The sequence below is a fragment of the Ailuropoda melanoleuca genome, chromosome 9, assembly GCF_002007445.2.
Source record: "Ailuropoda melanoleuca isolate Jingjing chromosome 9, ASM200744v2, whole genome shotgun sequence".
Taxonomy (NCBI): Eukaryota; Metazoa; Chordata; class Mammalia; order Carnivora; family Ursidae; genus Ailuropoda; species Ailuropoda melanoleuca.
The window spans coordinates 12,508,019-12,531,214 of NC_048226.1; the positions used below are offsets into that span (position 1 = coordinate 12,508,019).

The window sequence follows — 23,196 nt, forward strand, 5'->3', positions numbered from 1 at the left end:
AGATCCTGGGCTTTACCATATATTTTTAAAACTTGTCTCGCTCTCTTTTTCTTTTAAAGGCACAAGTGATCCCTATGTGAAATTTAAGCTGGATGGGAAGACACTGTACAAAAGTAAAGTCATATATAAGAACCTGAACCCAGTTTGGGATGAGATAGTTGTACTTCCGATTCAAAGCCTTGATCAAAAGCTCCATGTGAAGGTAATCACAGATGGCTTCCAGATCTGCTCTTTTGTTAAAACCATGGATTTCTCAGCAATCTTTGCCCCCCTTCAACAGGCAACGCCCCCAAATATCTTTTATTATTATTAAGCTCTGGGTGAAAAATATTAGTGTGGAAGGGATTATTTATACCCTTTGTTGAAACTGTATGCTTTTCTCAGATCAGTGGTATATACTCTGCAGAAAATCAGAGTGAAAATAATATCTCCATTGATTGTATTTAAACTTGCTGCGCGTGGAAGAATTATTACAGCCGGTGCAGTGGCGACAAGTAGGAAAGCCTTTCTCATTAGGAATAACTTTATACTTAATAGAGCTTTAAGCTACTGGTTGTAAGCATCAATTGCTCTAACATCTGGGTTAAAACTGCATGAGTTGAGTGGAGGATGGGATTGCCATAGAATATTTAGCAAATTTCTATTTAATTGGCAGATCTGCTCACCGTGGAAAATACTAAATTTTAATGAGAGACCATTTAAACTACAGAGAGCGGTCCATTGTGCATAACATTTTAATGCATATGAATACTGCCTTAAGAGTATTTTCTGCTCTTGTTTTGGCTGTGGTAGGCAAAACGGGAATGTTTGAATAATCTTTGTCCTTGCCATCAGCTTGTCCTAATTCCTCCTTCACTGTACTGTGCAAATTATGTTTGAGATCTAGAAGACTGAATTCAAAATTCCCAGCATATTGCTTTTATTAATAATTTGATAAATTCAGTTGGTTTACCTTATTAATGTATGTTCCTGGCCTCTCCCTTTGTAGGTATACGATCGAGATTTAACTACCTCTGATTTCATGGGCTCTGCATTCGTCATTCTCAGAGACCTTGAGCTTAACAGGTATTGTATTTTTACCTTCTAATTGTGATTTTGAGTTTTAGAGGGAATGCAAGATAATGTTAAGTGACATTTGTTTAGATGAAATGACAAAGAAAAAATCTGAATAAATGAAAGAGTGCTTTAAAATATGAATTTTTCTATGATTTTAGCTTTTATCCCCAAACCGATGGGTCAGACATTAAATCTTCCACAATGTGTTCTGAAATGTGTATTGAATTTTGAACTGTTAATATTCAGGTTCATTAACCTACCTAACCTAAAAATAAAATAAGTATTTAAATTTTATTTGGGCAGTAAGAGCCAAGAATCCATTAACCAACTGTTGAATTAGGCAATGCCAAACAGTTCCTCTACTCTGAAGATGACTGGGTTATTTTTACTGAATTTGGTGCTTTTTATAATTCGTGTCTCGCTCTTACTCAGAGGTAGGAGACTTCTTCCATAAGCTCTCGATGCGTTGTAAGATTATATAGTACTGCCCATAAGTGCTAATGTTATTGTTGCTTTTTGCTTGTAGAACGACTGAACATATTTTAAAATTGGAAGACCCAAACAGTTTAGAAGAAGACATGGGGGTGATTGTATTAAATTTGAGCCTCGTAGTAAAACAGGGTGATTTCAAGAGACATGTAAGTGACTCTTTTGTTCTTTTCAAAATTATTCACTGCAATTGCCCTTTGATAATTGGGTTACCAGATGGTTGGAATTTTTTGTAATTGTTTGTGGAGGGAAACAAATAGTTGTATCAAGATGTAAAGTACCTATCTGTGGTTCTATGCATCCTTTCTTTTGTAAATCTGGAAAGAAAATCCTTTAAGGAGCGATCTCTACTTTGGCTAGGGATGTGGATATTGCTTTTATTAAAATGCGTGTGCTTTTCCTAAGTGGTAAGGTTTCCATTAACTATTTTCTTAGGTACTGGATAACTTAGACATTATTCAGTTATGCAAAGCAGTTCCCAGGATTTAATTATTACATTGTAAATTATTAAGGTGATCAAATACATATTTGTAGCATCCCAGTTTATTTTGTTTTCTTTTAGCTATCACATTTTCTGTCGAGAGTACTTTCGGGAAGATATAAATTTTAATATCCCCTGATCTATTATTACATGGATGTTTCTAGTTAATGCACGGCCTATTGAAGATCTCTCTAACACCAACAAAGCATTAGATTTTATGATGATTTGACTGGGGCTCTGTTCTCCTGAGCAAATAGATGACTACAAATCATAATCTTATTTTACATGCAGCGATCAGATCTCATAATTCCAAGAATTAAAATAAGAACAAAAAGTATCTTTGATCATAACCTATTTGAAAGGTGTTTCTAAAGCCAACTAAAATATCTACTTGGAAAGGGACTAGAATGTGTTCAAATTTAAGCATGTTTAGACTCTGGTATGAAAATCTGAAGCCTGTTTATAAATTAGGCCTCCAGTAGGTACTTCTTGAACTGAGTCAGTGGGGTCGATGGGGAGAATATTCTTCATTTTGACATCACCTTTGCTTTTAGTTGTAATTTATTTTCATGCTGAAAATCAGGACCGATTTACTAGTAAATTCACAGAAGATAGCAAAAAGGAATAGCAAAGCTGCACAGTGATTTCTCAGTTGCCAGAGAGTCAACTCAATCGTTGCTATTTTTAATGTGAATTCTTTACTTAGGAACATTTACTTGACAGTAACCTGGGGGAAAAAACCCTCCCATTTACTAATTTTTTAAAGATACAGTCCTTTTGAAACTGGAAGTCTCAATAAACCTGATATTGTGATGCTAATGTATCTTAAATTGATGATGGACATAAACTTTTTTTTGTGTGTGTGTGTGTCCAGCATAGTGAAGGAAGCTTTTCTTTCGCTTCTCTCAGCCTTGACGGTATTGCTGTTAGATTCTGTGTCCATGTGTGTAGTAGGTGACTGGTTCCTCGAGCCAGACACCATGCTAAAATAACATGCAATGTAAATAAGTATCACTGGCCCCATCATTGAGCAATTGCTGGCTGATACATTCTGAAAATTTGCTAACATATTTAAGTGGGGTTTGGAAAGTTGGATAATTTCTCATGAAAATAGCTGCCTATGTATTCCTGGTGTGAATGTTTCTGTAGTATAGTGGATTATGTCCAGCGGTCATAGGGCCCTTAAAATATATTTAAATATTGCCAAAATTTGGAGTTTTAAAGTAATGCCATTTTTGTTAAAATGTATTTCAGATTGCAGAGGTATTAATACTGGATGCTGCCTGAATTTGCTTTTGTAAAGCATCTCAAAGAAAAACTTTTCAGAGTCTTCAAAGGAGCCACACTTGTCATCTCACTGAGTTTGGCCCTTTTCAACTTTGCCCCCTTCCCCCTTTTCAAGAGTTTGCCAGACTGTATATCTGCTTGCTCCTGTGCTTTCTTGCTTTCTTTGTTCTTTGATTGTCTGGTAGAGGCCTAGGGTACAATATATTTCTTGTATATATATTTTATGGGACATTATAATATAGAAAGCCCTGCTTGCTCTTGTTTGTTCTGAACAGCAGTTTTATTTTTCTGTTTATGTACTTGATCAAAGTATCCCCAAGCAAGGAATCATCTATCCTGGGCCATGTGTGGTTATTCAACTTACACAGAGTGTAGGGGGCCTTTGGGATAGAGCAGGTATCAGAAAACGTTTGTTCTTTTCATTAAGTGAATACTTAAAGACATCCTTATGTGGGGGTTTTAAAAGACAATAACTAACACTCAACACCGGCAAGACAAGAGATCATTCGATTGGGAATCACTTGTTTGTAAATTTCCATCATGGCAGCCTTTGTCACTTGAGAACCAGACTGACAAAAATCCAAACACAAGCAGAATGTCTGTGAACTCACCCTCACGTGAGTCCAGGGATTTAAGTGTATATGGGCATACTAGAGTCGGAAGGAAGGTGCTGGGTGGAAGGCGGACAAAACCACCATCTGTTTCTTTTTCTTGGGTTGTAGTTAGAATTGTGGGCTCCGTCATCAGACGGCCTGGATTTGGACCCCAGCTCTACTACTTTCGGGCTTTGAGAAGTTAAGTGATCACATCACATTCACAGAATTACTTAACCTCTCTCAACGAGACAATCCTCTCACGTGTGAAATGGAGATTAAAAAAAAAAAAGTATTTTACAGGATTGTGAAGACAGAGATTGTCAAATATAGTGTTTGGCATGGGGTAGGCTGTCAGTATATGGTAGCTCTTAAAACGGTAGTAAGCAGACAGAGATATTTATTTTCCATTAATTTCCTTATCTATTTTGTTTATCTTTTATGATTGTTAAAATAAGGTCAAATGAGTTATATGTCAGAGACTGCTACATAGACATGTGTACTTCTAAGATGGTAATTAATTTTGGTTGTTGTTTGAGGGAAAATATTTGTCAGTATGATGTAGAGAAATTAGAAATAGAACTGATTTTAATACCCAGATTGTAGCATCTGTAACTGTGCATCCTGTGCTAAATGTTGGAACTCATAGTTTCACCAGGGGGAAGTGTTTTTAATAAAGAGTGTGTTCAAGTCATTTCTCTACCAGTGCTTCTAGTTGCTGGTCGCTGGAATGTAAGTGGATTTCCCTCAAAGACTGTTTATTTTCTGGTTTCTAATTGATTGGGAAGACATATTGGCAAAGTGGATAGGTCATTTGCCTAAAGGTATTTTTTTCTTAAGCATAATAGTAAATGTGGTCTGCTCGATTAGATTCATAATTGCGCTGTAATCTCCCAAATTTATCCAAGTTTTAACATCCAGTTAGCTGGTTAACCAGCCAGAGTAGAGCTTCGCAGTCCTGGACGGTGACAGGGGTAATAAGAGGATTTTGCTAGGAAAGAATTTTAATTGTAGACAAAATTCAGCAGCCTTAGCATGACAAATGAGAGATCAAAAGAGAACAGTGGTGAAGTTACTTGCTGTTCAGAAAATTTGTTCTTCTCTCCCTTGGTGCTGTATTAATACAGCCTATTTTTCTTAATTGTGCAGGAACAGCTCAGATTTTTTTTTCCCTATTATTTTGAATATTGAGATTTGATCATTGGGGGTAAATGGAATGATTTTTTTTTTTAGTATCTAAAAGTATGGAAGCTTAAACATGCACTGACATTGTCCATGAACTTCCTCAATATTTTTAGAATATTATCTGAATATTTCCAGTAGGAAAAATCTGCCTTTGCAATTTGCTTTTAGACAGAAATTATAGAGCTTTAAGGCAATTAAAAGCATTTTAAAGATCGAGAGCCTTTTCATACTAAGAACTGGTACTTCTGAAGATCGAGCAGTATTCATATGTCCTGGCTTATTCTTATTGAATACTAGGAGAAAATGATGTCACTCGACCACAGAAATGGGATTTTTCTGTTTTTATTTTCTTGCTCAAACATGTATTCTCTGTAACCTCTGAACTCAGGTGTTAGTTCTTTGAATAGAGTGTACATCATCTAACTAATAATAACGGAATTATGTTATTAATGAATCTATTTCTCTCTTTCCTTTTGCCATTTTTCATCATTCAATGGGCTCAATCCTTAGCGTTGGTCAAATCGGAAGCGGTTGAGTACCAGCAAGGTAAATATCCTTGTTTTTCTCATTACGTCATCTGGGGGAAAGTTCATCTTTGTTGCAAACACAGATGTACACAGGATTGCTATTATCCAACCTTTATACGTGGTAACAGCATTCTGTTCTTCTCACTGTTGCTACGAATAAGGAAACAACCTCCCTTTTGGATTTCATTTCATAAGGGCATAGCCAGGTGTGTGAACTTATACATGTTTTTGTGGTGACATTTCATATGTACCAGCCATGTTAGAATCTTACACTTCATTAAGCCTGGATTATTTGGTGTATTGTGCTGTTAAAATTATATATACCACTAGATGGAAACTAGCTTTGGTGTCGGTAGGGGCAATGAAAAGATTAATGAAGAGAACAATGTGGTATATTTTATAAATCTCTCTTATATTAGTCTTATTTTACCATTTATTACCTTTGTTGCCGCGAGTTTCTTGGAAGATTTCTTCATAAGTGCTGGTGTTTTTTTCTTTTTTTTTACATTGCTAGTATCCTCTTAAGCAATTATAAACTGTTGTCCAATTTGTAAAAGCTCTCCATGTACAAGGTAAGAAAACATTGTTAATTTATCTGGTGATTAAATTAGTACGTCGTGAGTGACTACATGTCAAAATTGGTGTGAACATAAACAAAACCAAGAAAGTATTTATAACTTAATTTCGCTGCCCTGCTACTTTTTAAAGAGAAAGAACCAACATGGAGGTGGCCGTGATGTGTGTGGGTATTTTGCAGAAACACGGGCAATTTCTGTATATACATTGTATATACATTGACACACACACGTACCCGCACGAAGGCCTGTCTGCTCTCATTTCTAACCTCATGCTATTTCAGTTGTTTACTTCTCTGTAAAATAAGGCGATTGAAACAGAGGCTTTGTGAGTTTGTAAAAGTGTGTGCGTGTCAAAGAGAGAGAGACAGAATTGTCACCTGACTAGCACTAGTCGTTTGGGAAGAAAGGCACACTTTCCAAACCTTGCTTTTTCAAATCCAAAGGAATCGAAGCCCACCTCTTACTAAAATGTATATCCTTTGCATGTTTAACATCCTAAAAATGACCACAATAAGTTGTTTTGTTAACCAGTTCACTTGGTTTACAAGACTCTAGTTTTTTGTGTTTTTCTGTTATGTTTTGTTTTGTTTTAGAAATAAAATTAAGAGACAATAAATAATAATGTGAAGCTGTCTCAGAAATTCCTCCAACTGTTGTCTTATTCCTTTATAGTCACTAGAGGGTAGAATAACATCATTTCTTGCCACAGAAGGGAGCCCAGCTCTTGCTCTCCCATATTAAGAGCTGCTGTAACCATCCGAAGCAGTAGTTTCCCGGCATGCTTTGGAGAAGCCTGACAAAGCAGTATTTTCTCGTTTATTGATTCTTCTGCTGCACTAAAACACTGGTGTTGTACATCAATAACCATCTTTAGTTAGGGAGCTCCGGCCTGTGGAAGAGCTCTGGCAGTTTGTGGGAGAACATAAAGGCTAGAAAGAAAAATTGTGAGCTTGGGGAATATTGGAGTCGAGGGAGGACAGGAGAGGTTATGGGAGAATGACCAAAGGAATGAGGAGGGAGAGAAGAAATGTTGACGGCCTGGATAAAGATATCACAAATACGAAAGGCACAGAGGATCCTGGAGAGCAGTATTTATATCTGTACTGCAGACTTGTGTCTTACCACTGAGCTGCTGTGTTCTTTTTTCCCCGTCTCGTGATCGTTTCTAGAATTTTGACTGGGCTCAGAGACTTAAATGCCCAGACCTGGGGCCTGTGTTTAATAAAACCTTCGATGAGTAGAGCTCATCGAATGCCGCTCACGATCTTACATGAGAGATGCGGTTTATGTGTCAGTGAAGAATTTCAGTTGTTAGGTTGACTTTTTGCTACTTAGAGTTTGAAGTTTTTGCAGAGGAAGAGAGGGAACTTCTAATTGGACTTATGAAAATGAGTCCCGTGGAAAATCTGTAGGCACGATGATTAACCCTCTGTCAAAGTAGTTAAAATACCCTGATCAACCTATCTTGGTATTTTTAAAACTGTAAGCTGCTTCTTCATTTTTTTTTTTTTTTTTTTTTTAGGATTTCAGTATTATATTTTAAAATGAGGGAACGGAAGTTTGACATAGAGAAGATTACTATACCATGAGTATCTAAAATTTTTGCTAGTCCTCAGTAATATATTCTCTATAAAGTGTCATTGACTTTTTCACCTCAATCTTAGTCTTTTAATGGCTTAACTTTATTTAGGTAATTGCCTCTTAAGCCCCGTAAGTTTATAATTTTGCACCATCCAAAGGGGCCCAGAATGGCAGACTGTCTTCTAAACTGTTTTCTTACTCTATTGACCTTGACTGTAATGTAGTAAATACATAGAGATTGCCTTTAAAAGTAGGTTTTGGTTTCACCTAGAGCCTCTGTTTACCTTCTGATGAGCATTTTAACATGAGAATTGAGAATTTGATTTAACAGGGCCTGGATCAGATAACTAGCTCTTTTTAGATATTTATTATACATAATCTTTTCTGTGAATAGATTTGTTTCCAAATCTTACTAATGTATGTAACACTTAGAGAGAAAATTAATGGCATTGACTTCTCTAACATCAGATAGTTTAATGGGGGAAAAAAACTCACAATAATAAAAGATGGACTTGAAAAGTCACTGATTGTATTCAGAAATCTGTGCACACACACCCACACCGTTCTCCTGTGCTTTCTTTGGGTCTTTGCAGGTCATGTGGCTGACCATGGTTACCCTTTCCTAGGATTTCCTTTATTGTACATTCATTTGCCCTGTGATAAATACCAATTTTTTACATAGCCCCTCTTTTGACCACTGGTTTATACCGGGTATACCAGTAATCCGAAGTAAGAGATCTGAACTATACCGCTGTGACTTTTTTAATGTATGAAATTAGTTGACTAGTGGTGACAATCTTTGGGCTGTTCAGCTTCATATTCTTATATCTTTGTTCCTCTCTGTTATTATAGAGGCTGATACCACAGGATACGTCTTCTAGGTTTCCCTGTCAGGTAGCCTCCAGCTGGCTTTATACCATGAGAGATAGGGGTAGGATACTACCGGGTAGCAGAATTTCCAGGGTATATCTTCCTTTTCCCTCTGTTTCACGTGGTATCTGGACATGGACTGTATTTTGCATTTTCCCTTAGACCTGTCATGGTTTCAGCTTCTACCGGGTGAGCCTGACCCTGGTATTTACTCTTTTTGTCTCACTACCCAGGGGTTGCAGAACCTCAGCCCGAGGGCACAAATCCAGCTCTATGTCTGTGTTTGCAAGTAATGTTGTAACACAGCCGTACCCATCTGTGTAAGCATTGTCTCTACCTGGCAGTGGCAGAATATTGTAGTTGGGGCAGAGACCTAACAGCTGAAACCTGAATACTTACTCTCTGGACCTTGGCAGGGAAAGTTTATCTTCTCCCGCTCCACTCCTGAGAGTGTTAGGGAGAGCTTCCTTCCGTTGCCCACCTTAGATTTTCTTAGCTCTGTCTATGTGCTCTCTCAGCCATCCTATACCTGTGAGACCAGTTCTTTGCATTATATCCCTTCTATTTTCAGTACCTGTTGTGGTTCTTTTTTCCTGTTGCATTCTGATGCAACCTATAGGGGCTAAGCCTTTGCTGTTGGCTTTTTTGAATACTTTTACAATTGTCATTACATTGTAAGAATCATGAATCACAGGATAAGGGTTCTGCATGAATTTAGGTTATACCCTCTCTGTTTTCCTTCCCTTTTATTCCTTTTGCTCGGTCTGTCCCTGTGTTNTGATGAGCATTTTAACATGAGAATTGAGAATTTGATTTAACAGGGCCTGGATCAGATAACTAGCTCTTTTTATTTTTTANAATAATAAAAGATGGACTTGAAAAGTCACTGATTGTATTCAGAAATCTGTGCACACACACCCACACCGTTCTCCTGTGCTTTCTTTGGGTCTTTGCAGGTCATGTGGCTGACCATGGTTACCCTTTCCTAGGATTTCCTTTATTGTACATTCATTTGCCCTGTGATAAATACCAATTTTTTACATAGCCCCTCTTTTGACCACTGGTTTATACCGGGTATACCAGTAATCCGAAGTAAGAGATCTGAACTATACCGCTGTGACTTTTTTAATGTATGAAATTAGTTGACTAGTGGTGACAATCTTTGGGCTGTTCAGCTTCATATTCTTATATCTTTGTTCCTCTCTGTTATTATAGAGGCTGATACCACAGGATACGTCTTCTAGGTTTCCCTGTCAGGTAGCCTCCAGCTGGCTTTATACCATGAGAGATAGGGGTAGGATACTACCGGGTAGCAGAATTTCCAGGGTATATCTTCCTTTTCCCTCTGTTTCACGTGGTATCTGGACATGGACTGTATTTTGCATTTTCCCTTAGACCTGTCATGGTTTCAGCTTCTACCGGGTGAGCCTGACCCTGGTATTTACTCTTTTTGTCTCACTACCCAGGGGTTGCAGAACCTCAGCCCGAGGGCACAAATCCAGCTCTATGTCTGTGTTTGCAAGTAATGTTGTAACACAGCCGTACCCATCTGTGTAAGCATTGTCTCTACCTGGCAGTGGCAGAATATTGTAGTTGGGGCAGAGACCTAACAGCTGAAACCTGAATACTTACTCTCTGGACCTTGGCAGGGAAAGTTTATCTTCTCCCGCTCCACTCCTGAGAGTGTTAGGGAGAGCTTCCTTCCGTTGCCCACCTTAGATTTTCTTAGCTCTGTCTATGTGCTCTCTCAGCCATCCTATACCTGTGAGACCAGTTCTTTGCATTATATCCCTTCTATTTTCAGTACCTGTTGTGGTTCTTTTTTCCTGTTGCATTCTGATGCAACCTATAGGGGCTAAGCCTTTGCTGTTGGCTTTTTTGAATACTTTTACAATTGTCATTACATTGTAAGAATCATGAATCACAGGATAAGGGTTCTGCATGAATTTAGGTTATACCCTCTCTGTTTTCCTTCCCTTTTATTCCTTTTGCTCGGTCTGTCCCTGTGTTTCTGTCTGACATCTAGGATTTATGGAAGGCAGTCTATAAATCTATAAAACTATCTCTATCTATCTATCTATATATCTAATCTCATCTACCTAATTTATTTGTCTATATATCTGTCTGTATCTCTTTAACCTAATTTATTTGTCTATCTATCATCTATCTTGAAGTTACACTGCATTTGCCCAATGCCCTGGGCAGAAAGACCTCTAGGGGCTTTCCTTATTTCTGGGGGCCTCAGTCATGCTCAGGTAGGGCCATGAATCTGTTGGCACTCTCTAGTCTCATGTGTGCTCTGGACCAGAAAAACAGAGCCACTGCCTCCCTAAACTTTTCATTAAATGTCTCCTCTCTATGACATAAGAGTCCACTTTGGCCCCAAACCCTGTCACTATGCGCATACTAGGTTGGCCGGAATACTGTCCTGAAGATTCAAGGATGAAACTGACTTGGCCATTGTAATTGCCGAGTCAGCGGGAGACAAGGGAGTAGGGAGGTAAGGGTATTCGGGGGGCGTGGCTAGACCCTATACTAGCCTTGCAGGTGGGCTGAATACTGGAGACAGATAAAGACTGCAGCGAACCTTCCCAAATGAGAGGAAAGAAGAAGTGAATTGAGATATGACCACATAAAATAATGTGGTCCATGGCAAGTACTCCAAAGGATTTAGTATCAGGCTTTGGCCAATTAGGTTTCCAAAGTAGAGCCCCTGGGACCAGCAGCATCAGCATCACCTGGAAATTGTTAGAAAGGTGAATTCATGACCCACCCCCGCCCCCAAACATTTTGGACCCCTTGAATCAGAAACTCTGTGGATGGAGCCCAGCAATCTTTTAGCAAGCCTTCCAGGTGATTCGGAAGCACGTTCAAGTTTGAGAACCACTGGTGTGAACTTGGGTCTGACGTGGGGTATTGGGAAGGGGAGGGGATACAGCTCGAAGCTCGAAGACAAAGGTGCTAAGTCGAAAGTAGAGCTGGGACTAGGATGAAGGAAGTCCAGTGCCCAGAGCACAAAACATCCGAAGGTACTCAGGGGCCAGCCCTGCCCGTTGCAGAAGACTGAGCGAGTGCCTTGCTTGCTTCACCGTATAGGGAGGTATGGCAGGTCCTGGAAAGGGATTCCCTTGAAGTATTGTACCTGAAGGAAAGACATAGAAATGTGAACACAGAAGGGAATCCGGAAATACTGCATATGGTGTTACTACATACGAGCACAACATTTAACTTTGAACTCTCCTAGGGTTAGGGAGAAAAGGAAAATCTTGTTGAATCATGTGACCTTCATTTTTTTTTTTTTCTTCCCACTTTAGCTTTTAAGGATAGGAAATGCATTAGAAGCATTTTCCTGGTCCTAGTCCCTGAGAAGTGGGTATTTATAGACTTTATCAATTTTTTCAAAATCTTCATCTTTTATTTTAGAGCGCAGAAACTGAGCAATGGCATTTTTTCACGAGGAAAAAATGTTAAATTTCGTATAAAACTTTTCTAGCTCATGTGTCTGTCCGACCTGCAGGTTATTCATTATCCTTGGGACTATAATCTAGTTCTCATGTACAAATATAAATCTCACGGTCCATGTCCATGTCCTTGTGGGAAATTTAAAAGGCTTTCTTTATATCCTTACGCAAAGATTTTTTGTGCGGTTCTCAGAGAATTTATGCCTGCAGGATCCTCTTTGGGTGATATAGAAGCTGCCAAGAGGAGCTCTTCTCTGGAAGCTTGTTCCATGAATGTATGGATCTTCTCATGTCATTCTATGAAAGCTGTTGACAATGAACAGTTGTTTGACATGTGAAAAAAAAAAAAAGCTTGGAAGGAATATTTCAGGGAAACCTTTTATAGACTGAATGTTCTCCCTTAGCTTTTCTAAGGAATGCCAGCAGCGTTGAATCTTGTTTTATTGTTCATTTAGCTTACAAAGTTAGTCAGTTTTTTCCCCATGCATTTGTTTCCCCTGACACCTCCTTTCTCACAATGACTTAGGAAAACTGCTGAGAGTCAAGCATGGGTGGCATTAGAACACTTATCTTTATACTCCCGTAACTGAGCTCATAGAAAAAGTACCCACACAGTATTAGGCACATGATAGGTATGCCTTCCTAGAAAAATCTTGAAAAAATATTTTCCTGCTACCCCTCTTTTTCATTTCTATCTTTGAAAATCAGGTTGGTATTTTGTCCCACCCAAGGGAGTGCTTTGGATAATTGCCCCGTGGTATTGGTCAGCATGGTCTGTTTTGGAGTGTGGCATAGACAGCTGTCATGTTGCTTTTGATGACTACAGGCTGTGGCCCCGGCTCCTGGACTGCATGCTTCTCCTTTCAAGATCTTTCTTTATTCCTAACCTCTCTGCCATTCCTCCTGGCCCATGACAGAGAGGAGGCACCTTGCTGACATGCCTGTCATTTCTGGGTTTTCTTTTGCAATCATGCCGAGAGACTAGAGTCCATATCACTGTCTCCCCAGCATGCCGCTTGGCCAAAATCCTCCAATGATGCATGTGGTCAAGCTGTAGTCCATTTTCTAAGTCCCAGGAATGGCAGTCATTCACTGTTTGGAGAGTCTATGCCCAGATCACAAACTTGTGAAGATTCTCCACCTGTTGGGAGTGGAAGTTTACAACTGTTACCTTTAGCTTTGTTCCCTTTTTACCCTTCTGTCCTTGTCCCTGGGATTGTCATGACCCAGAATTAAATTGTTCCTGAAGCTTTCCATTTTTCTGAAAGTCAGTATTTTTTTCCTTTTTCCTTTTTTTTTTTTAATATTTATTTATTTTAGAGAGAAAAAGAGAGGATGAGTATGTGAGGAGGGGGGAGGGATGGAGGGAGAGGGAGAGAGAGAATCTCAAGCAGACAGATGACTCCCTGCTGAGTGTGGAGCCTGATGTGGGACTAGATCCCACAACGGAGACTAGACCATGGCCTGAGCCAAGAGGCGGACTCTTAACCAACTGAGCCACCCAGGTCCCCATGAAAGTCAGTACGTTTCTAAGTTAAATATCATACCTCATAGTCACTGGTAATAACTAATGCATGTGCTTCAGATGGAAGTCACGATTTCTGTTCAGGGGAAGGGCGTGGATTTGGTAGAGGGTGGGGGCTGAGGAAGAGAGAGAGCCTATGAATGAAACAACACAGAAATGGTGAAAGGTTCTGATCCTTTGGGAGGAAAGAAAAAAAATAACAAAACCCTGATGTACTCTATTTTATCCTTTATGTCAGCTGAGAAATTAGGGTCAGGACCCAGAAACTTTGTTCTATCTCCTGGTGTTTGTTTCAACTCAGGTGGGGTGGGCTTCTCCTTTGATGGGTCATTTCCTTCTCTCCTTTCACATTCCAAGCTGCATTAAGATGACAAATTTCACTTACAGGCTCAGGCACAGACATGAAAACCTGAGCTATGGAGTTAGCAGAGTGAGTGCAGAGGAGTGGATTTATTGTGGGGAGAAAGGGATTGTTTGAAGAACACAAAAGATTTGGGGAGCCCAGCTCTGCATCAGAGCACACCCAGGATGGCCCCTATAGTACCTGCCCCTCCCCCACGGACTCCGCTCTTAAGCCTCATTGCTTGTCTCAAGGCTAAAGACCTAAAGACAAATAAATGTTAAAGTAATTAAGACACTTCTTTCAAGCAAACACACACACCCAGAATATGTTGCTGTCAGATGAAACTTTTTTGGACATAAACTTGTAGTGGGTTTTGCAGAAAGATTGAGGGGAAAATAAGGAGAATAAAGGCCTTGTGTTCCTTTCTATCTGTGAACTCTGCAATAAATAGTTCACTTTTCCTACCCTGCCTTTAGTAAGGGGGAAAAAAATCTTGGACGGCAAAGACCAAGTCCGTCACATCAAACATGACTGCGTTAAATACTAAAATGTTCAAAGTCCGACGGAGATAGATAAAGGCTTTGATGGAAAGTGGATATTTCCCAGGGACATTACAAGCAATAATCCAGATGTTATGGTGTAATGCAACGAGTGTCCGTGGATAGATCAGGAGCTCCAGCCAAGCCGCGCCTGATGTAGGCCTTAGCCTTGCCCTCCCATGCTGTTCCGCCATATGGAACCTATCTCTCGGCCCCCTTAATAACCAGCTTTGGATTCCATTTTCACAGAGCTCATAGAGCTAAGTGGGGCTGTTTTATGGACAAGTTAGATAGAAGCCTTTCCAAGATAAACATCCAATTTGAAATTAGGACATTTCAAGCCACAAAATTATTTTAGGGCATATTTCATGGAAGCACTGCCATTTTTCTTAGGCAATTGCCAGACTGTAGGATGCCCTTTGATCCCTTGTGGACATTACTCCCTTCTTTATAAAAAGGATTTTGAAATAGTTGCAGTGTTTAGGGAGGAATATATCTGTCGGAGCTTTGAAGCATGGCCATGGGACAGGTCATGCTTTCGCTTGTTGGTTGGCAAGTCAAACCGTAAGAAGAAAAAAATTTTTAAAAAAGGGAATTGTAGCAGGATATATGAATCAAAATCTCATTTTCCTTTTAAAGGTAGACGTTTTCAGCCCGTGCACTTAATAAGCTATAAAATGTATTCGGTATATCCAGATCTATACACTCACATATAGATTTATAAACACAGGCACATATCTGTTTATATGTGTGTCTATTTATATGCTGTGTTTTTAATAAACATGAAATTGCCCGACTTTAATGATTTCATCAAGTTTTATTATCGAATATATTCTATCCACAACTGAAACGGAAGCAGAAGGTAAGCAAGAATGGCCCACGTTCTCCAGAGGAAAAGGATTTTTCTTTTCCTTTTTAAAATCTCATGCGCAGCTCCCTGCTCGGTCTCAGCACCTCCAAAACGCACGTGTGTCTGTGTGTGTGTGCGTGCCTGCGTGTGTGTGTGCATTTTAAGAGAAAAGCAACACAGATGGGAAATTTGAGAGTGTGGATTTCCCTAAATGTGTTTTGTTTAAGGTAGTCACAAAATGACCAACCCGATGCGTGGTGTGGCTCTGCTATGTCATTTTTAAAAGTGGTGGAGTGACATGCGTTGGGTGAGGTAAGCTGGTGTATAATTAATACGATACTGACATACCATTTGTTGTGATAAATTGTGACTAACTGGTGTCCGAGCAAATTGGTGTCTGAATGATCTCAGAGATATATCGAGTAGGTGACAGGAATGAATATATAGTGTTAGAAATTCATTGCTCTACTGTGGTACTTGACGCCATTTACATTCTTCAGTCCATTTATTTCTCCTTCAAAGAAAGCAGTCTATGCTTGTACCACGTCACGTATGGAGCGGCGAACGTAAATGAACTCCGCCAACTAAATTCAGACAAACTAACCGTAAAAAAGACATGGTTGAGACCTTCAGGGAAATGTGAATACATGCTGGGTATTTAACGATATGAAGGGAATTATGGTTACTTTTGTGGAGTGTGATCATGGCATGGTGCTTAGGGAAAAACAAATAGGGACTTTTGCTTTCAAATGTTTCAGCCAGAGAAAAATAGGGAAGTGATACATGAAATCAGATTGGCAAAATGTTGAATCAGAGGAATAAGTACGTGGAGATTTATATACCATTCTTTCTGCCTTTGTGTATGTTTGAAAATTTACATAATGGAAATTAAAAATAAATAAAGTGTGCTTGTCCTCTTTATAATTTAATAATAGGGGATGTTTGCTTTTTTCTATATTCTGTTTAAGGTGTGTGTGAGTGTGCATGAGTAATACAATTTATAAAAGGAAAAAAAAATAAGTTAACAGTTACCGAGTCTCTCCTGGATCCCAGGCACCGTGCTAAGGGCTTTCTACGTCCTTCCCCTCCCTGCAGGTCTGCAAAGCTCATTTGGCTGGCTAGCAGATTGTAGGCTGTATCTGGAGTTGTGAATCTCACAGTGGTTTTGGGCTTTTTAGTAGTAGCCCAAGGAATACAGGGAAGTGTGGACAGATTCAAGTGTGAAGGATAAATTCAAAACCATTATTTCTAAATACCCAGAGGAATTTTGTTTCCCTGCAAAGCAGTGCCTTGCTCTCCTTTCTCTGTTTCCCAGAATGCCTTTCTTCCCTTCCTACTATTAAAATAGCCGAAGGCCTTGATGAAGAATTCCTACCAAGGAGCACATCTGGGTGGGAGTATAGGCCAGTGCCAAATCCAAGTGTTGCTCCCAGTCATCCTTCACTATATTGTTACAAGTCCAGTGCTCGAGAGGGAAATCACATAACTGTGCTTGCAGGTTTGCAAAATCAATGAAGACTAATAACACTTTCACCAGTCAGGGAGTGCCATTCATAATCCCATATTGAAAGCTGGAATTCCTGTGATCACCAAAGTCACACTCAAGAATTATCAGCAAGTTTATATGTCATCTTCATTCTTTGCTTTAGTCCTCTTTGATACGTAACCTGCGGCTCTCAGAGTCTTTGAAAAAGAACCAACTCTGGAACGGGATTATAAGTATAACGTTGTTGGAAGGGAAGAATGTCTCAGGAGGAAGCATGACAGAGATGTTTGTCCAGTTAAAACTGGGAGATCAGAGGTATAAAAGTAAGGTAAGTTCTGTCAATTCCTTAAGAAGAACAAGATCTTTCATAATAAAGGAACTGAAAAAATGTTTTCCACTCTGAATTTCACAAGAAGAGGAGAAATTTATTTTTAGCCCTCGTAACTTTATTAGGAGCATTCCAGACAACAAAATAATTGTATAGCTGCAGTCAATTAATATACCTATTGGGTTGTTTAGCATAATTTATTTTAATATGGTAACTGGAGCTAGAGAAAGCTTATTAAATAACGGATTTGGATGTATGATTTATTTTCATTTTGAAAATAAGCAAACGTTGTTTCAAAGATTGCAGGAAGAGGATAACTAAATATTTTCAAAATCCTACAAAAACAAAGTCGTGTAGTATATTGTATTTGGGTGAAAACGTTCAAGATAATGAAAAATATTTTCAAAATCATATACTCTTTGCTTTCTCTTACTTGTTAGTATTAACACCAAAAACAGACATTTGATGCTGGTGGTGACTGTGTTTTGTTTTTTTTTTTTTAACTGAAGTATTAGTGATTTGTTTGAACAAAAGTAAGGGCATTTTTAACTGCCTTTAAAACTCAATCATCTTATTCTCCTGCAACAAATTCCACTTAATTTTTAATCTTAGTAATTTGGTGTGGTTTTTATTTCAAAAACTGTAGTCTCCAAACCATGGTAATGAATTCGTTTTGCATAACTGTCAGACAGGAATATTTCCTAGGTTTTATGGATTGAGGGAACTAGGATACTTGAAAGTTAAGTCACTTGCCAAAAGCCACATTTAAAAAAAAAAACAAAAACAAAAACCAAAACCAACAACAACATTGGTGGAAGATTTCGAAAATAGACCTGAGGATATTTGCAATTTGGGCTTTCCAGTATAGAGGACATAACGCATGCAGACAGATGCAGTTGGGAAATGATTTAGAGAGCAAGAGGTTGTCTCTGCTGCACGCTCTTCAGTGGAAAATCAAACATTAAACATCACTTACTCCACCACAAGGAGTAAAGAATTGAAGCTCACACCGGAGAATCATTTTCGAGAAATGTAAAAAATTCTGGGCGAGTTACAGGAGAATTAGGCAGATGACTATTTTAATCAGGTAGTTTCAGGCTGTACCTGACAGCGAATGTATCCAGAGTGAACACATATCTCCACTAAGATTCCTTAGGCAGCCAGGGTCAGGCTAAGGACTTATAGAAAAATTATTCATTGCTAAGTACCCTTAGCCCTTTGGACTAAGGTGAAGTGCAGAATTAGTCCGGTATTTGCTACAGTCCCCCTTGGGGAATATCGCATTTAATTTGTGGTCGAATATTTTTTTCCCCGTGGTGTCTAAATTCTGTGATCTGATATATTAAGCTCAATGTGAGAAAGAGCTTAAATGATATTACATGATGTTGGCTACAGCCGACATCTGGGTTGTCCCCATTTTCCCTGCAGGAATAGTTCGGTGCTTGGATTTAATAGTTGACATAGTCCTTTTAGAACCTGATCGCCCGTGCCCAGTGTTCTTGCTGTTTTATTCACAAATTCAGTCTCTGGGTCAATGAAACAAAAGCGAAAAATGTTGCTAATGGATCAAACACATAAGCAGTTTGCAGTCACTGGGAGAACACAGAAACACTTGTGGAGTTCTCAAACCAGGCTGTTTACTTTTTCAGTGGGGCTATAGGGGGTCGTCTTCGTCTTTGTCTCTCTCAAGTGACTGGATTCAGTAAACTCAGATTTAAAAACAGGCAGCAATGTCCCCGTGACGGGTGTCTCATGCAATGCATGGGACAGACCTGAATGAACACCTCAGTGTGCTAATTTATATACTTCTTAAGCCAGCACTGAATGAGTGCTAATAAAACTGTTACTTACTTGCATTCGATTAACCAGTGAGAGGAGTATTTTTTGTAAGAGAGAGCAACCGTAACTGTCTATGGAGATATGTTTTATATGTCTATAATATATATATAATTTACAGTTCCTTGTGGGGTAATTCCGGTGGGGTCACTCTTGCTAACTGGCAGGATAAATTCTTGAATCTGCGGGTGAGGTAAACGGGTAGCGATGCTTTGCCAATTCCCGAAAGCTCCAAGTCCCTTTCATTCCAAAACGGAAAGTTTAGCTTTCTAAGGGAGAGGCACATCGTCATGATCTCCTGCCGTGTAGAAATGAAATGAATGTATATAGCTGCTGTAGCGATGAATGGTATTTTAAGAAAATAAATATTATAACTGCATGTTTTCTAGACACTGTGTAAGAGTGCAAATCCGCAGTGGCGGGAACAGTTTGACTTTCACTACTTCTCTGACAGGATGGGCATTTTGGACATTGAAGTATGGGGAAAGGACAGCAGAAAGCACGAGGAGCGTCTGGGCACGTGAGTCTGCTCGCTTTCTAACTTGTGGGAGACGTGTGTGGAGCTGGTTTCTGCATGAGGCTGGTCAGAGAGAATGTCATGATCTGTTTGGGCTTAGAATAAAACCTCACATCCCCACCCCAGCCACCATAAGTAAGCTGGAGCCTAACCTGGGGAAAAATCTTTATTTTATTTTAACTGGTAAATGTCATTTCATATTGATTAAAACAGAAGAAAATAGTGTGTGTCGGAAATTCTCTAAAAAAAAAGTTATTGGGCCATCTCATGCTGTGTGGGAAATGTTTATGCATGGCTCAGTCCGTTTATATGCAATTTTTTTCCTAATAAATAGGGTACAGTACTGTAAATGTATTTTCTCTTCCTTATGATTTTTTTAAAAGTAATGTTTTCTTTTCCCTCGCTAACTTTGTTGTGAGAATACAGATAACCTACAAAATATGTGTTAACTGTTGATATAATCGGTAAGGCTTCTGGTCAACAGGGGGCTATATAATAGTTGAGTTTTGGGGGAGTGAAAAGTTACATGCAGGTTTTGGACTGTGCACATCTGACCCCTGCATTGTTAAATAATCAAGTGTGTAAATTTCCAGTTTACCCTATAATTTTGGTTTTGCTACTTAGTAAAATACCATATAATTTAGTAAGAAGATGAGGCTAGGTGTCTCAAAATGATGGGAAAATTCTCAATGTCCTTGATGAGCTTCATGGCAAACCATAATGAAATCGATTGAGGCGAGATCTGTTTTCTTTCATTTCTTTACTCTGCACCCTCCCAACTTAATCGAGGGGCTCACCCATATGTAACGAGCAATACCATGAATATTATGGCTTCCTTGTTGTAGCAATACCATTAAATGAGACTATGCCTGCACCACGGCTGGCTCTTGAGAAGTACCATGGAAATGGTGGTGGAAAGATCATCTCTGATCTTTCAAATAGCCCTGCAAGTTAGCAACATTATTCCTGTTCCGTGGAGGAAGGAATAGAGTATAAGAGGCTTACAAATGACTTGGCCATGGACTTCAGAGCAGCAAGTGCCAGAGCTAGGATTTTTTGTTTTCCAAGACCAATTTATTTCCATCAAATCATTGCCTTTTGTTCATCCCATATACATACAATTTGTACCCAAATCTTATATCTAGGAAGCAAGCCTTCAAAGGGCTCTTAATAGCTGTTTGTCATCTTCTCCAAACCAAGGTCTCTGGAACCCTAGGTTCAGAGAGATAGATGCCTGCGGCTCACCCCTTGGAAAATGGGGGGGGGGGATCTGCTAAAACCTCTATCCTGAAGCCAGAGCACCTCAGCTTTTACCTTTCTTCTGTATTGGGGTTCTAATTGAGGGAAAGTCTTATTGCTGAAAGCTAAAAATTGAAAATGACTCATCTAATATAACCCCTTTGATTCACTGATGAGGGAATGCAGAGGCCCAGAGCAGTGAATGTTTTTCTATCAGCAGGGAACTTAACAAGCAGAAATGGGGTGAGACCCAGCTAACCCAATACCTTGTGCACTGTTTTTTCAGTAAAATACTGAGCACAGCATCTGGCATACAGACTGTTAGCTCTTCTTGCCTTCGTCACCCCATCCGTCGCCAACAGGTCTCCTGAGACAGACGGGTGCGGAGTTTGGTACCCACAGAACACTCCTGCCGTGTTTCTCAGCGGAGGCACCATGTTCTGTGGGACTGTCTGGCATGTTGCAGGATGTTTAGTAAATCTGGCTCTCACCCACCTGATACCTGTTGCATTCCTCAGTTAGTGTGTGGGAAATATACACACAACACATCCGCATTCCATCACGCATATCCAGACACCCCCTAGGGGAACAGCATGCCACCAGTTGAGACCTCGGTTCTTCAGCCTCCATGTGCCATAGCCGTGGTTGCATGGCTTTGTGCAGCCCTCATTGCCAACACTGGTGCTTATCCCACAGGGGGCGGTCATAGCTTCATGGACAACCCCATGGGCCAGTTTGGTGCTTTGGGATAGCAAACGAGGCCATGTCACACCCTCCAGTTCCTGCAGGAGGTTTTCCCCTGGTCGTTTTGCGATACTGCCTCTCCGATGACTTCAGCCTGGTCTTGTCTCTCCCTCCTGTGCCTATACAGGGTAACTGAGACGCTTCAGACATTTCCCGGGACCTCTGACACTTGTCACCGCTGTGACATACCAGTGTCCTGCCAACACCCATGGCAGGAGGATCAGAAACTTTGTGCTAGCCCACGGAGCCAAGGATGAGTTGCGCAAATGCACAAATGCAGAGAACTCCGTGTCCCAAAGCGTTATCTGAGTGGTGGGGATTTGGGCTTCCAGTGATGAATGGCCAATGTGTTATTTTAGGAGGTGCAAAGAATAATGCCCTTCTCATTTCACACATCACTGTGCCGTCCTGTTTCCTTCACATAATAGGGAATGCTTTTCCAGATGAGTGTTAAGTTTCTTCACAGCCACAAAAAATAATTTAAGATGTCCCTTTTCTTCTCTGTGTTGTCATTGGAGTATTCATTTATTTTAGCTATTTCCTGTTTGTAACTTAGACATGTACCTGTCCTAGGGATCATGGTGTCCTTCCTCTTCACGGATTCTAAAGGATCTTTTTGGTATCCTTTTCCTATTTCCTCTCCTGAGGTACAAAAGATAACAAAAGCATCTCTCGGGAGCTGGCTACACAGCATTACCCTGCCGTGGGGTGAAACCTACCCTAAAAATACATTCTGCTTCTCAGAGTTAAAGTGAGGTGGCACCCGCATGTGCTGAATATCACAGACCTGTTACGTACTGTTCCTTCTCACTTTCAAGTTCTCACTTATTTTCTTCTCATTTCATTTTCTTTGTTGTTGTAATTTTAAGGCTCAGTTATTTTATCTCCCCGTGGTTGGGAAATACCTTTTTTTGCATGAGGAAACACTTTGACAGTGTGAATGAGTCATAACTGTCTCTTAAGACCTGTTTCATATTTTGTTTTTGGAGAGCACCTTGATGCTAGTAATTTAAAGCCCTGCCCGGCCTCTCTGAGGAAATTCTCATCAGTGAAGCTTCCCTTTGCAAGCAGTTTGACATGAGGAAAGGAGAACTAGCTTTGAGTTGCACAGTCAGGCCTTGCTGAACTACAGAGTTTCCTAGCTATGTGACCTCGGGCGATGAATTTGCTTGTGAAATCGGGCTTTCTTTCCATGTGGTGGGGTCTGGTCAGCAACAGTGTCTATGGGATAACTACCTATTTTTTCAGCACTTAAATGCTAGATATTATTATTACTATTAATTTTGAGATTTTTCTGTATGACAGCTGTGGATCCCCACAACATTTGCAACTAAAATTATGTGATTTAAAAAAAGGAAATTTGGGGGCGCCTGGGTGGCACAGCGGTTAAGCATCTGCCTTCGGCTCAGGGCGTGATCCCGGTGTTATGGGATTGAGCCCCACATCAGGCCTCCTCTGCTATGAGCCTGCTTCTTCCTCTCCTACTCCCCCTGCTTGTGTTCCCTCTCTCGCTGGCTGTCTCTATCTCTGTCAAATAAATAAATAAAATCTTTAAAAAAAAAAAAGGAAATTTGGCGAGTAAAAGTCAGTGTGTATATATATATATTTTTTTTGTATATATATTGTGTATATATATATATATTTTTTTTCAACACAGTATAGACATTTTTTGAAATTTTTT

The 23,196-nt window shown here is 39.7% G+C and overlaps 1 protein-coding gene across 1 annotated transcript in view; it reads left to right on the forward strand.

Moving 5' to 3' along the window:
• MCTP2 (multiple C2 and transmembrane domain containing 2) overlaps positions 1-23,196 on the forward strand; it is a 234,536-nt gene that overhangs the window by 66,045 nt on the left and 145,295 nt on the right. Inside the window, exons 5-10 of the mRNA XM_002926690.4 lie at positions 60-202; positions 989-1,065; positions 1,583-1,694; positions 5,602-5,637; positions 17,015-17,179; positions 19,405-19,535. Of these exons, the coding sequence (XP_002926736.1) occupies positions 60-202; positions 989-1,065; positions 1,583-1,694; positions 5,602-5,637; positions 17,015-17,179; positions 19,405-19,535 (664 nt within the window). The remainder of the gene's footprint in view (positions 1-59; positions 203-988; positions 1,066-1,582; positions 1,695-5,601; positions 5,638-17,014; positions 17,180-19,404; positions 19,536-23,196) is intronic.